This window comes from Mercenaria mercenaria, chromosome 2 (assembly GCF_021730395.1).
Source record: "Mercenaria mercenaria strain notata chromosome 2, MADL_Memer_1, whole genome shotgun sequence".
Taxonomy (NCBI): domain Eukaryota; kingdom Metazoa; phylum Mollusca; class Bivalvia; order Venerida; family Veneridae; genus Mercenaria; species Mercenaria mercenaria.
Genome location: NC_069362.1, coordinates 96,039,763 through 96,058,157, shown reverse-complemented (window position 1 = coordinate 96,058,157; position 18,395 = coordinate 96,039,763). Strand labels below are relative to the sequence as shown.

Genomic DNA, 18,395 nt, shown 5'->3' with positions numbered 1-18,395 from the left:
ATAGCAATATAAACAAGTTTGATATATATAATGGGTGGAAATGATCCATCAATAAATAATATGTTAATAGCTTCCTGACAAGTAATTTGTTAACTTGCAAGTTCACATTGTACAGTGATCTGCCCTTGTACCAATGTTTTTAAGAGTATTTCAGATATACAATTACTGTCAGTTTACTAACCCTGAAGTTAGGTTTGTTCTTTGTTAAGTTAGGTTTATCAGTCTTGCAATTCCCTAAATTACGATTATTGCAATTTTTTGTCAGTATTTTTTTAATTCTTTTATCTTTTCCTAGATTTTATAAAACGTCACTCAGAAATCTTCATTTGCAATAGTTTTACTGTAGACAACATGTTGAGAATTATTTGTCTTCCACCATCAGTTCATGAAATGGTCAGTGAATTGAGGAGAACTGAAATACTGTTGAAAAATGACACTACTGTAACACTCATATGAAGCAAACATGGCCTTATCTGTGATTAAGGTAGTTCTGCACGTTTGGATCGAAATTATTTCTACAATGTAGAATTTGATTAAACACTGATTTTTCAAAACTTCAGAATATACCTAGAAAATTAAGCAAACAAAAAAGATAGGGTCGTGTGCTTGATTTTTTGCTAGACTGATTTGAAAAATAGGGACCTCACGCAATATTTCATAATGAGAGTCTATGGGAAAATCATAACTTTCTTAACATTTTCGCGAATAGAAAATTTTCTACAATGTAGATTTTGATGAAACTTCTCACAGTTGTAAATAAAGACATGGCCTATAATTTGATGAAATAAAATATATAGGTCCGTGTGCTTATTTTTGAGATATTTTACCATGATTAAAGTAAACCGGACATTTCACGCTAATTTTAGGACGTTATTTTGAATTATTTAACATGTGATATGTTTTAATATCATATTTTGACTTTACAATATAGCAACAGTACCATTGTAATAAATTTACTCACAGGTTGCAATTAATTCATAAAATGATTTTCTGTTCCGTACGCCGAATCCAGTCTTTATTCTATGTTTTCCGGAAAAATGGCGTCACGCCATCACTTCCGGTTTATCAAACGTGCAGAACTACCTTAAATTTAACATCTTGATTGCTAGATTGTAAATTTTCACTATCAAGTAAATCATGTGGGAAGATGAAAAAGGAAAACTGGAATTGCAAAATTTAAAATGACATTATGTAAGCTTTGCAAGCTACAAGTATAATATTGTATACCATAGCCTAATAACACCTGTATTGTAGATAAAACATTTGCAGGTAAACAACGCAAGTGTATACTGGTATTTAACATTCAATAATAATAAACAAACCAACTCCAGTTCAGTAAGATCAATTTTTATTTAAACGCACCATTTCATTGACATGTGCTCTTCTGTATAAAACATGTACATCAAATTTTCCAGCCACGTTTTGTCAAGTTTACCGTATGAATATTCCAAAGAGGTGACTAAAAATTCATTATTGTCTCCTCAGATAAGAAATTTGTTTAAAATGCCAAAACAAATTTTCTTCTAACAATCTAATTCACATCAGTTGCTTGAATTAACATTAGTTGTGGTAATTGTAATTCATACTTGTATGTGAATGTGTACATTTAGTGAATCTCTATATATATCTTAATAAGCGTCTGCTAAAATTTGTCAAGTAAACTTCACCAAACTGCTTGCTACACTTGAATCTAATTGTTTAAGACTTCAGATATAGGTTTTACAAGTACCAATTAAACTTGTATGGCTAACTTGTGTGAAAATTTTAATGTTCTGAATTCTAACACCTCATGAACTCATTGAAATAAATGACATCTTGCAAGTTAGCCTACCTGTAAAAGTATGAAATCGCAACCTCTGTATTATAAAAACAAGAGTCCAGACTGTCACAAAATACGCCCGTCTATTTATTCAGTTACATATCATAAAGGTAATAATGTTGATGTTGTATGCCTTGTTATCCCAAAAAAAGAGTAGGAAGGAATCAAGGTATTTGTGAGATTCCATGTGGGATGAAATTGACAATCGGATCAAAACTGTTTGAATGGACAAGGCTAATTTCACAGATTTCGAGTAATTCAAGAGCCATAATCCAGGAGTGCCTGGGGCGATTTGGGTGGTTATCGAACTTGGCCAAGATATTATGACCACAAACATTGTCAGCAAGTTTGGTGAAGATCGGATGAAAACTGTTCAACTAAGAGAGCGGAAATGCTTTTGGACGCTGACCGCTTGCCACGAGTGTTCACATAATATGCCCAGCTCTTTCAGAGACGGGCGTATAATAATGATACTTCTTGATTCAAAAGAGAACTAAATTTCTATATTGCAATCGTCTATCATGGCATAAATTTGTGTGCTGAAGTCATGATGCCCTCCGAATCAAGCTGAGACCAGTTTTTTTTTTGTTTTGTAGTTATCCCAAGGTAAACTTTTATTAGATATTCTGAACAACTAAAGAAATTTCTAGAACCATCGTAACCCATACTGTGGCAATAATTTTGATACACCTATAGAGTAGAGAGAGAGAGAGAGAGCAATTTCATTAACCCTCAGCCTCAAGTGTGTATTGCATTATTTTCTCTGAAGTCTAAAAACTCACCCATTTTCGTATCTCTGCATTTAATCCATAAATATCAAACAAAATTTAAGGTAATAGCTACCTAAACCCTCCCCTTGGCGGACCTCGTCCCATTCCCCTCATACCTCTAGGTGGACCTCCCCTATTCATACCCATACCTCTCCCACCCCTGCCCGGTCCCATCTGTCCACCTCTTGGAGGCCCACCCCTTCCTCCCCTTTGACCCCTAGGAAGACCTCCCATTTGTTTATTCTTTGGCACAGGAGATTTTGGCCTCAATCTTTCTATCTCCTCACTACATCCAGTCGTAAGATCTGTATCAGTTTGAAAATATGACATATATCTTTCACGATCATAGTTACTACTAGTCAGCTCAGGGCCAATACTCAGCCAGCCTGGCCTGATGGTACTGTCTCTAGCAAATATATGTAGCCTACGCCTTCCGAGACAGAAATGTTCAATCATGTGAAAGATTTCTACAGGTTTGTCTTTGCTGCCGTATGGAGGTTCTTCCTCTATAATGAGGTCAATGTCAACATTAGCATGTATAAAATCTCCATCTGTACTTCTTTTTACTGTTCCTTTGATTCCCATCAGGCAGTGCTCCTGCAATACAAGGAAATTATTCTTCATGATCTAAACAAAACACACGTCATAATTTTTTTTTTACTGACAGGTAAAATTTCATTTCTCCGCACCAATATTTCAGTTACAAAATGCATGAAATTCATATTACTTAGTATGTATTTTGATATACACATATCAATAGTTGCAGTGTATAGTTTCCTGCCTTTTAACCATACATTATCATTTTATGTCAGGTGAAGTTTATTTTTTATGTCTGTATGTCACAGCCTGATTTGTCAGCCAACTCGCTGTGAATAAATAAAGAAAGTCACCTTAGTTCTCTGATGTACTGAATTCGGCTCAAGATTTTTGTTGTGTCCAGGATTCTGTATATTTGTCTTTATCCAACAAATATCTTCACATCTCCTGAAGCCCCATAGCTTCAAACACTGCAAAAAATAGTGAAGGATGAAGAAAAATTAATGTATGTAGATAATAATTACTCTAGTCCATCTTTCTTCATATAGAGCAACTTCTTACTTTTTAGAGAGAAACTGTAACTGTTTCAAAATGTGTTAAAGGTCGCATTTGTACCAGTGGCCTTTGACTAAGGACTGAAAGTTATGTTTGTTTTGTTATAATGGGTTTAACATACAGGCCATATGGCAACTTTCCAGCATTTGATGGAAGACCCAAGTAGTACCTCTCAGCATTATTTCAGACATGGGGACCATCAACCTTGAAAGTAGCCTGATGGATACTTTCCTCAAATGTAAGTATTGTACACAATCAAGCAATATTTCAAACCCGCAACAGTGAGTGCATATGATCTGAATTCAGTGACATTAACTAGGCCATGAAGGCCTCCAATTATCTTTTTTTTTTGCATTTATACCACTATATACCAAACTGGGACTTCTGGCAGATCAATAACCAAGATTCTTCAAGTTTTTTTTTCAAATGCCTGATACCTGTTTTCACTTTCTTTGTCTTTTCTAAACAGAAAATAAACATCTTACTTCAAAATCTGTATTTATCTGTAAAAAAAATTTCTATCAAATTACCATTTTACAGTTTCACATCAATTTTAAATTACAAAAACGAAAGTGTTAAGTTGCACTTGTTACAACAAGAGCTGTCAGTTGACAGCGCGCTCGACTATTCTCAGTGCTTGATAGTATAATATAAGCTATGAGTAAAACTTTAACATTACAATAAGCATATTCTAAGTTGAAAAGGGGCCATAATTCAGTCAAAATACTTGATAGAGTTGCCTCCTCCTTTTTACAGACTGGGGTCATGATGGTAAACAAGCATGCAAAATATCAAAGCAATATCTCAATGGACTTTGAAAATATTTGGGGTGGTACGCAAACTTTAACATTGGTGTGACGCTAACGCTCAAGCCGACGCGAGTAGAATAGCTCCCCTATTCTTCGAATAGTCGAGCTAAAAATCAAACAAATATGGACAACAAACACTGACATTAACTAGCAATAATAATTACCTGCCTACCCCTCTCCAGACCCTCAGCATTACCACACCAGATCCATATAAACGACCTCTGAGCTGCCACTGATGGAATCTCTAACCTCTCTATCTGTAGTTAAATATATACAAGTATACATTGTAATACCATTCAATTAAGAAATGACTAGCGGTTCTGTATTTTTCATTTTGATATGGCCTTCATGTGTGCTTGAAACACAATGACAATGTATTCATACCTTAATGAAAATTACTCTGCATTTTGTATCTTATATTTCAAGTTTTCTTGTCTCTAATTTCCGTAGTTTTTAATGTTAATGTTTACTATGCTTTTAAGTTATAAATCTCTAATGTGACAAAATCATCTAACCAGGACTTTCAATGGGCAACATCTAATTAAATGCATGGATCTCAGGTCATGATGATTTATATGCGAACAAGTCAATGAAAAACTTTGACATCAGAAATGTTATACGTTTGAAAAAATATTATTACCAGTAATCACAGGAAAAACATCTGGACTGAAAATACTGTAAATTCTGCCAAAGTATTCACCTAGAATTATTCTGTGTAAGCTACATTTGTTAAAGGAAGGTTGATAAATATGCTTAACTTTTAATCTAATGAACATTTAAAGGCTCTGGTCAGTCTTAGTTTGCTAAATAAATGAGCCGTGCCGTGGGAAAACCAACATAGTGGTTTTGCGACCAGCATGGATCCAGACCAGCCTGCGCATCCGCGCAGTCTGGTCAGGATCCATGCTGTTCGCTAATAGTTTCTCCAATTCCAATAGGCTTTAAAAGCGAACAGCATGGAGCCTGACCAGACTGCGCGGATGCGCAGGCTGGTCTGGATCCATGCTGGTCGCACACCCACTATGTTGGTTTTCCCATGGCACGGCTCAAATATGGTTTCAACATAATGAACAAATTAATTGCTTCTGCGAGGAAGTATTTATTAATAAGCAGGTGTCTCTGCGAGATCAGTCTCAACACCTCATAACAAGAGGGCCAATGTTGCCCTTAGTCGCTCACCTGAAAATGACAATTTCACCTTGAATACATGTATAACACATTGAATCATGGTTTAATATAAAAGATTTTCCTATTTTAAGCTCTTGCAGCCCCTAAACTCAATCAAGCAGAACCATGAGAGAATCTTATAAAGATGCTACAGACCAAGGTAATGATCCATGTACCAGTTCAAGAGGAGGTTGTTTAAAGGTTTTTCTATTTTTACTTCTGATGGCCTCTAAAATCAATCAAGCGAACTAAGAGGACTTTGCAAGCACACTACAGACCAAGTTTGGTAAAACTGTATCAAGCAGTTCATGAATAGAAATTGTTCCAAGGTAATTTTATTTTTAGCTCCTGTGGCCCCTAAAATCATGCAAGCGGAAATATATGGAAACAATTTGATTGAGGACCTTACAAAGATGGTACAGACCCAGATGACCTATTTACTAATTCATCCAAAATTTTATTGAGGGTAACATTCTGGCCAAGTTTCATTTAAAATTGAGACCTCTAGAGCGTTAACAATCAAAATGTTGGTGAAGAACAACCACGACGGATAACAGACACAGGGTGATTACAATTATAGCTCACCTTGAACACTCTGTGCTCAAGTGAGCTAACAAGAACTAGTCATTTTATTGACAAAATAAAATGAATTCATGATATCAAAAATCACTATACTGTGAAATCATTTCATTTTAATGGGCATGAAATTCTGTTTCGAGCTAAATGGTATTTCTTTATGAATTTAAAATTTTGAAAAGAAAATGAATGGAAATTCTACTGGTTGTTCGGATTTAATTTTGTGGATTAACTCAAGCATGTTATCCACAAAACTTAGTCCCTCACAAATATTCATGATTTCACAGTATACAAACATGTATTACCTCATCCCAGTCCCAGTACTTGTCAAACACAGCACCCTGGGCTCTCTGATACTCCTGTAGAGGGGGCTCTAGCAGAATCACATCAAACTGACAACCTAACTCTGACAGCTCAAACATCTCAAGGTCACACTTCATATACCTGCAATGTTCAAACATCTTTTGTCAGCATTTGTACAGTTGAAAAATACAAGAAATTTCATTTCTAAATTTCAAATTAACTATTTAATTTGAAACACTAACTTTAATCAAGAATACTTATATTACCCTATCTAGTCTGTTCCTTATATACCAAACTACATACCTGGACTTTGTTTATCAGAATTTAAGTCACACTGATACAGTATAACTCATACTGTGACTTAACATTTTAATGGTCGTAGTAGACACATGGTGCCCCTTAAGGCGTTATCTTTGGCAAGAATTGACACCCAGGCAGAACAAACATTGTTCTAGTTTCCATGAGTCAGTACAAAAGCTCTCTCAAATAAAAAAAGAATTCAACATTCCCAGCAGAGTTTTGAACCTAAAGCAGTGAACTGTGATTCAAAGTAAACAATCTTAACTACTTGGTCATAAAGGCCTCCAACAAATTAAAGATACTGATTAACAATCAGAAGTTTAAAAGTATAGGTAAATTTCTATATACACAGAAAGAGCAACAAAGAAAACGAGTGCCCTAGGTATATTAATTATTTCACAGTCTATTGTTATACAGCTCTGACAGACACACCAGCTTAGAGACTGATTTGATTCTGTTAGATTTAACATTGCACCAGCACAATTACAGGTCACATGGCAACTTCCCAGCTTTTCATGGTGTATAAACCACCAAACCTCCATATGAACAACTTCCTCACATGAGGAATTCTACACCCAAAGCGAGGTTTTGAACCCACAATGATGAGGGGAAAGTGATTCCCTGTCAGCCACCTTAAACAATCAGCCACAAAGGCCTTTTAACATCAAGAATACCAGAATACTTACGTAGGAGGTATACTTGTCTGTGATATGAGTTCATCCTTTAACCTGATCAGTTCTCGAAGTTTAGGATATTCTTCAAATCTGTTAGCAAGACCTGATCAAACAAGAAATAAAAATATCATTAAGTTTATAATTTGAACAGAATAAATTCGCATAATGCAGGAAATCTGAAGAACAGTTTAAAAGACAGAAAAAAGTCTCCAGGCCAAAAAATTTCATCTTCTGCCACCTACCCATAAAAATTGCCTATGCCTCTAATATAAATGCATCTTTATTTTCTAGAATGTGTGGTTCTAATTCTGAAAGGATTTTTTTTTACTTCAGTATTGTTACTTTCAAATTAAACTGATGGTGAAGATTACGTAGTTTTAAATGGCTGAAAATGTAGTGATATGATTAATAGCATGAGGCACAGACTGATTCAATATCAGATACTGTATGTCTTAAATGTTTCTTTATTGGAATCATGTAAAACAAAACAAAAACACCGATATGTAGTGTAACCACGTAACTAATGCAGGTTTAGTTATAGACCAGCATCTTCTACAGTGCCTTCTTCAGGCTATAAATATTATATATAATCTTTCTAAAGTAGAAAAATTCCGGTGTTTTTAGTCATGTAAAAAAAGCCTGTATAAACAAGGAGCTGTGTTCAATAAACGCTTGATGCCCCCGGTGGCATCCTTGTCGATAAAAAGCAACCGAAGTCCAAAACGAGGTCAAGTTCAAGGTCAAGGTCAAACTAAAGTCAGGTGATGCCTGAAGATGAGGAATGGTCACAGGTTACACCTGCATTAGTATCAAGTCATTCTAGTAAGAGGTATTGATGCTAGATGAAACGGTCCCATTTGGTTAACCACATACGGACAGACGGACGAACGAACGGACAGGACAATCACTATATGCCTCCCGCATCAGTAGATGCTGGGGGCATGAAAATACATTTTCCCTACCTATCTACCAGCCTTTAATGGCGTGGACGGCAGAAGGGAATCAAAGATAGTCAAACCTGTAATAAGCAGTCAGCCAAGGGAGCAGTATAACCTGGCTGCTTAAGACTGATAGCTGCTTAAGACAAATTGAAATCAGAACAAAAAGTCACTTTGGGAAGAAAGCTGACTGGCTGCTTAAAGCAAATGGCTGCCATATACAGGTGGCCACTAAAGTAGGTTCAACTGTATTCTAAATGTTGGCCGAGATAAAAAAATTCTACAAACATTCAGTCTTCTCCCTAGATTAGTACTCTGTAACCAATATGTAAACTATTAAAAGTTTCATAATGTAATGAAATTCTGCTGATATTGTAAGCTATTATCTTCTTATCAAACAAGGAATGATCTTAACATAATGTTTAAGTAAACATTTAGAGGTAACAAAAATTTGCATACCAACATCTCTGATGAAGTTCTGTGGTCGCTCCCCTGTGTCCACAAAGTGTTGGCAGTAATCATTGTGTGGGTTGGCACTCTGGGTACCCTTGAAAGTACAGTCAGAACATTGTAACTTAAACTTTCTTTTGACATTTTCATCAAGTTGCAGAACAGAAATTTTTCTACTAAAACTGTGAAACATAGTCTGCTAAAAGGGAAAATATTGTTAATCTGTTAAAAGGAACATAATGATGATGATCCGTCACCTCAGTGCAAGAAGAGGATAACTGCACTGACTTAAAGGAGGACTTATTCACTTTTTGCACTAAGGTGACAATATCTTGAGTCTGTTAAAAGGGAACATACCTTTAGCCTGTTTAAAGGGAACATACCTTGAATTTATTTAAGGGAACAGATATTGATTCAGTATAAAGTGAACATACCTAGTCTGTTTAAAAGGAACATACCTCAAATCTGTTTAAACTTCAGTCTGTTTGAAAGGAACATATATAGAGTTTGTTTAAAAGGAAAATACCTATAGTCTGTTTAAAAGGAACATACTTTGAGTCTGTTTAAAAAGGAACATACCTTGAGTCTGTTTAAAAAGGAACATACCTTGAGTCTGTTTAAAAGGAACAGATATTGAGTCTGTTTAAAGTGAAAATACCTATAGTCTGTCAGAAGGAAAATAGCTGGAGTCTGTTTCAAAGGAACATACCTTGAGTCTGTTTAAAAGGAACATACCTTGAGTCTGTTTAAAAGGAACAGATATTGAGTCTGTTTAAAGTGAAAATACCTATAGTCTGTCAGAAGGAAAATAACTAGAGTCTGTTTCAAAGAAACATACCTTCAGGAAAGCACTTGAATCAGTGTATATCTCATCTGTCTCAAATTGCTCTTCTTTCTTCTGTCAAACAGAAACATAAAATATCTGTCATTCAATAATAACTACCTATATATAGATATGAATAAAGCATGCCTATTAGATATACTTTATTCATATCTATAAGAAAATTGTGTGAGAAAAGAAAGAAAAATATATTCATCTGTTGTAGCCATAATTAGCTTATTATACCTAGACTGTCTAGTCTGGTGCACCTGGTACATGTAGTCATTCATTAGGGTGGCTATCAAGCTGCTGGAGAGTTTGGATATGAAGGGCAGATTTGTGCTGATATGTCTCACCATTTTATGAGGAAATTAAGCACTTTAATTTATGATTTAATATTATGTTTGTCTATTCTGGGTTTAGCACAGTTTTCAACAGTATTTCAATTACAATTACAAAAGCTCTACTATTTGAAAAATTTCAAAAGATTGAGCTAAAAATAAGGACCATAAGACCAAGTTTGATGATGATGTTCAAGAGAAGAAAATTTTTCTATTTTTAGCTCTGGTAGCCCTAAAAGTGGCCAAGCAAAATTATTTGAACAAGAGCTCGTCGAACACGAAATGCCCCCCTTGATACATTTAGTAATTGCACAAGGAACAGAAATTATATGCTCAGTGTAAACAAAAGTTCTACCATTCTGGTTTAATCTGACCTTGACCTTTAACTTAACAAGAGATTACAAAGTGATCTTGGTGCCATCCACTGAGCCATTTTTGAATGTTCCAAATTTCAAGAGTAGCTCAATGTCTAAATCAAGGTCAAATTTCATTTCGGTACAAAATAATGTGTATGTGGTCCAAATTTGAAAGCTGTGACTTGAGAAATGTGAAAGTAGGTCACTAGTAGCAGATCAATATCAAGGTCAAAGTTCATTTCGGTAGACAGAAATATGCATGTGCTTCAAATTTGGAGGCTGTAGCTTGAGAAATGTGAAAGTAGGTAGTAGGTAAAAATCAATGTCAAATTTCAATTCAGAACATAAAAATATGCATGCGGTCCAAATCTGAAGTCTGTACAATCAGAAATGTGAAAGTAGGTCACTAGGTCAATCTCAAGATCAAAGTTCATTTCGGTACACAAAACTATGCATGTGGTCCAAATTTGAAGGCTGTAGCTACAGAAATGTGAAAGTAGGTCACTAGGTCAAGGTCAAGGTCAACTCATGTCAAGGTTCATCTTTCCACTCAAAACCATACATGTGATCAAAATTTAAATGTTGTAGGTTATTGACAAGAAGATTTTAAAAGCTTTTCCCTATATAAGTCTATATGAATCATGTGACCCCCAGGGCGGGGCCATATTTGACCCTAGGGGGATAATTTGAACAATCTTAGTAGAAGCCCACTAGATGATGTCACATACAAAATATCAACGCCCAAGGCCCTGTGGTTTTGGACTAGAGGTTTTTCAATGTTTTTCCATATATAAGTCTATATAAACCATGTGACCCCCGGGGCGGGGCCAAATTAGACCCCAGGGCAATAATTTGAATCATCTTGGCAGAGGACCACTAGATGATGCTTCATACTAAATATCAAAGCCCTAGGCTCTGTGGTTTTAGACAAGAAGATCAGAAACCGTTTTAACAGTTCCTGGCCAATATGACCTTGACCTTTGACCTAATGACCTCAGAATCAATAGGGGTCATCTGCTGATCATGACCAACCTAACTATCAATTTTCCTGACACTAGGCCCAAGCGTTCTTGAGTTACTGCCCGGAAATCATTTTACTGTTCCTGGTCAATGTGACCTTGACCTTTCACATACTGACCTCAAAATCAATAGGGGTCATCTGCTAGTCATGACCAACCTCCCTATCAACTTTTGTGACCCTAGGCCTAAGCGTTCTTGAGTTATCATCCAGAACCCGTTTAACTGTTCAGGGTGACTGTGACCTTGACCTTTAAAATATTGACCTCAAAATCAATAGGGGTCATCTGCTGGTCATGACCAACCTTCCTATCAACTTTTAAGATCCTAGGCCCAAGCGTTCTTGAGTTATCATCCGGAAACCGTTTTACTATTCAGGGTCACTGTGACCTTGACCTTTGACATACAGACCTCAAAATCAATAGGGGTCATCTGCTGGTGATGACCAGCCTCCCTATCAAATTTCATGATCCTAGGCCCAAGCATTCTTGAGTTATCATCCGGAAACGGATTGGTCTACATTCCGACCGACCGACCGACCGACCGACCGACCGACATCTGCAAAACAATATACCCCACTTCTTCGAAGAGAGGCATAATAAATTTGAGAAAGGTCTACACAATGAATGCTACAGAGCCAATTTTGTGAAGATCCATGAGGTGGTTCATTAGAAGAAATTGTTTAAAGTTTATTTCTATTTTTAGCATTATCAGCCAAATTGATGAAGGAAAAAAATCCCTGAATTAACAGAGATACACAAAAACAAAAGCACATCAAAAGTTCAGTTTGGAATTCTTAAGATTAATCAACTTTAATAATACCGCCTCGATAGCCTAGTGGTAGAGCGTCCGCTTCGAGTGCGGGAGGTCGTGGGTTCGATCCCCGGCCGCGTCATACCAAAGCAAGAAAAATGGTACCAGTAGCTCCCTCGCTTGGCGCTCAGCATTAAAAGGGAAACTGGCCTCTTCTCTCATTACCTCGTGGCGATGGATTCCATCAGGAATGAGGTGTCGAGAGTGATTAATATAAGTTGTAGAACTTCCTTCACAATCGACCTAAAACAAATTATGTATAAACTTTAATAATGTCTACCTCATGTCCTTTTTCGCTTTCTTCACTGGATTTCTCTATACTGGATCGTCTTGATTTCTTTTTTGTAGAAGGGTCAGAACTGAAATAGGAAGTATAAGGCTAATAGTGCAACAATAAGCAGTATAATCAGTTAAACAAAGAAAGAAATCATTGTATATTTTGTGAAAAACATGGGTTGATGCTTGGACAGTTGAGATTCAGCATAATCATCTTGTACAAATGAAAACAGGATGACAAATTCCTACTAAAGACATCTGAGTTGTGGTTTAATAAAACGTTAAATAGTGCGAAGGCCTTAGCTAAAAATGAAAACAATGCCACAACAGTGTTACAAAAAGTCTGTTCTGCTTGATTTTAGATTTAGATCATTCTTCAATAGTGTGTCAGTTTAAAGCATAACTACAGTAGGTGAAATTAACTTTTAGTGTCCCTGCATTCTGTATATTATTCTGCACAATTAAATGTACAACCAAGTTTTTTTAAGCTGTCATAGAGAACCCCCACTGGCTCTCTTCCTACATCTATGTTCATTCTTAACCATGTACTCTGCACCTTAATTTTAACTACAGCAATGTAAGGTTCAAAGCTACAAACTAAAGAGTAAACAAGCCAGTAACTGATTGTACTGGCACTTACAGTTACAAATAATACAACTTTTTGCAATAATTACCCAGATTGCTTTGCTGCTTTAGACTGCTTGATTTCTTCTTTGCTTTTAAGGACAACCTTCAAATCATCTGGACTGTCAACTCCAAACTGTAAATATAAACAACAGAGCGCTACACACTAAACTGTCAGGGTTCTTCCTGTGTTTTTTTTCTCATAAGATCAAAAAGAACAAGACTATTACCAAGCAATTAAAGTGCCCTACCAGCAGGGGCATTTGTCATATTTTTTATACTGAAACTTAACTGAAGAACTGCATATTCTTCAAATAGCCTACCATCTGTAAGACAGGTTTCATGAAAACATTTCTTGTACTTTGAAAGCTGACAAAGGGTGGGCGATATATTTAAGAAATGAAATGATTTTTTTCGGTGTTCATGGGAAATGAACAACAAAATAGGATAGGCAAATCCATGAATTGCTCTAGCGATTCATGTTTAATTTGCCAATCCTATTCTGTCATTCATTTCGCATGAACACCGAAAAAATAGTTTCATTTCTTATATTTACATTATATATTTTCTTTCCATTTGTAAACAAGATAATATTATAAATTGCACATAGTTTGTGGCATTTAAGATTAAAGTCAGCTTCCCGGCCATTCTGTTCACCAGACGGAACAACTACGACGTCATCTAAGGAACGTTCTCCCCGACTATATATTACGCAGACGTCGTTAAAACAGTGGTTGGTTATCACTAAGCAGCATGGACGTAACTTTCGCACCTTTCCTTTTGCTGTTCATATGAAATGAACATCATAATTTTCAATTAAAAAGAATAGGGCGAATGTAAATATTTCAAGTTTAAAGTCAATACCTTGAATAGTTTTGAAGTTGTGCTCCAGACACAAAATACAATGGACAGATCTGAACTCAACTTCTGACCATGACCTTTCATCTACTTACCATGTTCATGTACTCTTCACATCATCTCATAGCCACTTACTTTTATATAAGCCAAGTTTGAAGTCAACACCCAAAATACCATGACTCATTACTTATATCAACTAGTGCATTGCTTCACATCATTTAAACACTTATTACCTACCGGGTTCTTTGTTTTGATAAGGTCTATAAACATTTTATAGACCACTTAAGAGGCCTAAAACGATTACCAGACCTGTCCTACTATTGTTTACATGAAAAATTTCATGAAGAAAAATCCCAAGTGCCTGCAGCGGGATTCAAACCTGGGTCGCTCAGGTGCTATTCAAAAGCTCTAACCACTGAGCCACAAAGAGTCACACTTCAGCAGTAGTCAGAGATTAAATTTAAACTTACTTAAGCGATAATAACAATGCAGTAGAAGCATGAGAGATCATCATTAACGGTGCACATGCTATTGACTCCGTAAATAATATTACCACTTGTTTCAAGATATACTGTTTTAAGTTAAAATTTTCAACCAGTTTTACATATTTTGAAAATTGATCTAAACATGACTTTGGTGTCACTGTTATTTATTTACTCACATTAATTCAACAATTCATGGGCACAATCCATGTCGTAAATACTAAAGAAAATATTAAGTTTATTATTTTATTTCATCAACGACGTCCCTAGGAAAACAGGAGATTGATAAAAGCTTCCGATTATGGCATACAAATTGCTATTTATTATCTATCGAATTTGCTATCATATTTTCCCTGGGATTAAAGAGTTATAAATACTTCTGTCTCCTGTCACTTACAATGTATTTAAAATGAAGAAAAGGCCCAAATACCGAGCTATTTTTTCCCCCACCAAAACACAGGCCTTCCCCTCCTAGTAAAAAAAAACTTATCTCCCGTTTAAGATCAAATATAGCCTCACCTTTGTAAATTCCTGTCTCAGTATTCATATTGATTACCAGACCTCTAGACAGCACAGTACTGGCTGTCTAGTTTATAAGCTTGTCAAAGCCCAAAGTTAAGCTGTTAACAGGCTGGTAACATTGCCCGATCGGGCTTATGACACAAAAAGTAGTATTTCTTGAAAAATAATGAAGCTATTTCTTTCAAACTTGGTCCATTTATTAAGCATACCACATAATGCTTAACAAGATAGAAATAACTTTGTTGCCTTCAGTTTTGTTAGAATTACTTCCCTTTTTCAGTATTTTATGATGCATAATTTTTGAAGTCCAAACAATATATGTTTTAATGCAATGTTTAAAACAGAAAAGGTTCAGTGGCTTTCTATTGCTCCAAACTTGTGCGCCAATACCTTTATTCTATGTATTTAGAGTAAATACTTTGTTTCTAGTGCATATGTATGAGCAATGTTTTTAGAACTAACATTTCTCAATAATGTTGTAAGTGAAAGCAGAGTAAAATGTATACATTCATTTACTAGCGCAATAATTTAGAGCATTAGAAAGCCATTGAACCCTTTTTTGTTTTAAACTTAGGGTTAGAACATATTTTTTTTGGGACTTCAAAGATTATGCGTCATAAAAATCTGAAAAGGGGAAATAATTCTACCAAACCTGAAAGCAACCAAGTTATTTTTATTCTAATTTGTATTATTTGTTATGCTTAATAAATGGACCAAGTTTGAAAGAAACATCTTCATTATTTTTCAAGAAATACTACTTTTTGTGTCGTAAGCCCGATCGGGCAATGTTACCAGCCTGGTTAAAGGCCTAGATTCACTACTATATAAGTGTCCCCCGCCAAATCCAATATACAACTCCCATCTTATCTGCTGCTTATCAGCGATTATGTAACCGTAACTGATTAGAGGGCAATTAGCACAGCAGGGACCCCAACTAGACCATGTGTGCAGTGGAGTTGAAAGAAATTAATTTTTCTTCAGTGAATGTGGAATGATAATAATATTAATTATCATTTTGATATTATATAGATGATAATAACTATTACTTTGATGTTATAATAATGATAATAATAATAAAAATAATCATAATTATTATTATTATTGTTATTATTATTATTATTATTGTTATTATTATTATTATTATCATTATTATTATTATTATATCACATAAAGGATGATTAAAGATACAGTAATAATATTGAAAATAATAATGATAATAAAACACAAGTATAGTGAAAACTTCATGAGTATTTTGTGCTGACAAACAATGTTTTTCTAATTGGAAACTGGGTTTCTTGTATTCATGTAATCAACATTATTTGAACTTAAAATTATTGTGTTCCATCTATACTGAATTTTCATTTTCATTATGTTGCCAAAAGTGACTTTTTACATGCTTTGCTTTGTAACTTTGAGTGGTGGTCTAGTGGATAAGTAGTCATAGCTTCTATTCCGTCTAAACAGCTGATCGCATGTACTGACATGCTGCCTCAGTCCAATAGAGGTAGCCGAATTCAGAGCACTATGTATAGATCTAGTGGATAAGGTGTCGGCCGCTCAATCCAGGGGTCGTGGGTTCGAACCCCACTGGGGTCACGACAATGACTTCTCATATGACACCAGTACTGGTTTTTCCAGGAAACGGACTCAATAGTTGTTCCAATAAGCTTGATGCTTTCATCACAATCGAGCTATAACAAATTAGTATAAACTAAAGCCCAAAGTGTCTGGCCTGACCACTTGTCACTATCCCCCACCGCCCTCCACTCTCTTACAGATGCAAGAAGCCAGACATTACAGATTTTAAAAAGTTAAAGAATACATATTTATGTTTTACCGCCTGTGCCAGAAGCTGCTTGCGCTTCTGTGATCGTTCTTTCAATTCTTTTAACCGGTCACTCATTTTGTCGGTAATTTACAGGTGTCACACCATCAAATATAACTGTTGTTCCTAATCCCTGTACTGTACCCGTACCGTACAGTAGGCCTAATGTGCGGAAAATAAGGTTATTTTCGCGAAAATATTTTTTTACGAAAATAAGCCAAATATTTTATTATTTCTTTAGTTTTTTATTTCTTTTTACTTTCGTAAAGACTATAACAGTACATTCTTCCATACGAAAAAATAGTGATTTTTATCTTATAATAACGAAATAATCATCATTTATGTGCCAGCCGCACTGATTTTAGTTATGAAAATAATTGTAATAAATGTGAAAATAAGCCACATCTTTTACACCTGTTTATTTCTTAAATATATTTTTTAATTTTCTTAAAGACTATATGTTTATTGAAATCATCAACATGACAAAACGCTCTTGCAAACCGAATTAATTGAGACATATATATAGCCCATAAGATGTTGCTTGGGATACATCCCCATCCAAAAGGTTAGGGGTAAAAAAAAAAAAGAGTAAAGTTTCTTGTTTAACGTGGGTAGTCGACGAAAGATGGAACAACTTATTTCCAGCCGAGCCCACAGCAGGTGTCATAGTTACCTCCCCAGCATCCAGTCTAGGCCGGTAAGGCTGGAAACAGTACCAATTTAAGTAAATCACCAAGCAATGAATACTAGTCGGGATATCAGCCGCGGTGGGGAATCGAACCAAGACCACTGGCGTTGTAGTCCAACCTGCTAACCACTGTGCCACTGACTCTCTACCTAACATTTACAATACTAAAAATAAAACTATCTCTCTTGTCATAAATTTTGGTACGTATAAAATTGTCATAGATAGAGAGATGTAAATCTATAAATGAAGCAGTAGTATCCAAATTGTTAGTTTTATTTAACTGGAGCTCCCGGGATAAATAGTACAACCAATTGAGTAAAATCGCCGATTATCCATATTAAGAATATTATCCAGGTAGCGTGATTAAATGCAGTGATAATGTTTGCCTGCATATCTGGAGAAAGGCTCAAAATAAAATCTCATTCATAACAATATAAAAACAAATCTGCGACAAGGGTTGCACAATTTTTCCCCATGGGAATACTAATTACTTCTCTGAAAACTTCATTCCCAAATCTGACGTAGATATTGTTCAGTTAAAAGGAAAGGGCTTTACAAACTTCGTCACAGGCCCACATAATATAATTTTTTACAATGCAACTGTAAAAAATGTTTTATCGAAATTGCAAGCAAGAAATGTAGCATTTTCTTTGGCAAAGGTATTTTGAATTAGGGCACTAACTTTTTCATTTATTAAATTTTCATACTAAAGTTAAATTATATTCATTAATTCGATCATGTATTTGCAAGAAAATAACCTTCGGATGCAATCAGACTTTTTTCAAATATCGTCAGAAAATTATCATAGCAAATGCATTAGTAATTAGTTTGTTTAACAAGAGTTATTTTAGCTGCGTTGATGTACGAAAAGATCA

At 35.3% G+C, this 18,395-nt stretch overlaps 1 protein-coding gene across 1 annotated transcript; it reads right to left on the bottom strand.

Moving 5' to 3' along the window:
• Positions 1–1,331: 1,331 nt before the first annotated feature.
• Positions 1,332–16,976, bottom strand: LOC123564640 (N6-adenosine-methyltransferase non-catalytic subunit-like). Its single transcript, XM_045358364.2, has 10 exons — positions 16,845–16,976; positions 13,196–13,281; positions 12,526–12,604; positions 9,737–9,796; positions 8,908–8,995; positions 7,523–7,613; positions 6,539–6,677; positions 4,655–4,747; positions 3,480–3,596; positions 1,332–3,186 (listed from the first exon to the last, which is right to left on the bottom strand). Exons 1-10 carry the CDS (start codon positions 16,908–16,910, stop codon positions 2,659–2,661), a joined length of 1,347 nt encoding a protein of 448 aa, XP_045214299.1. The 5' UTR covers positions 16,911–16,976; the 3' UTR covers positions 1,332–2,658.
• Positions 16,977–18,395: the final 1,419 nt, after the last annotated feature.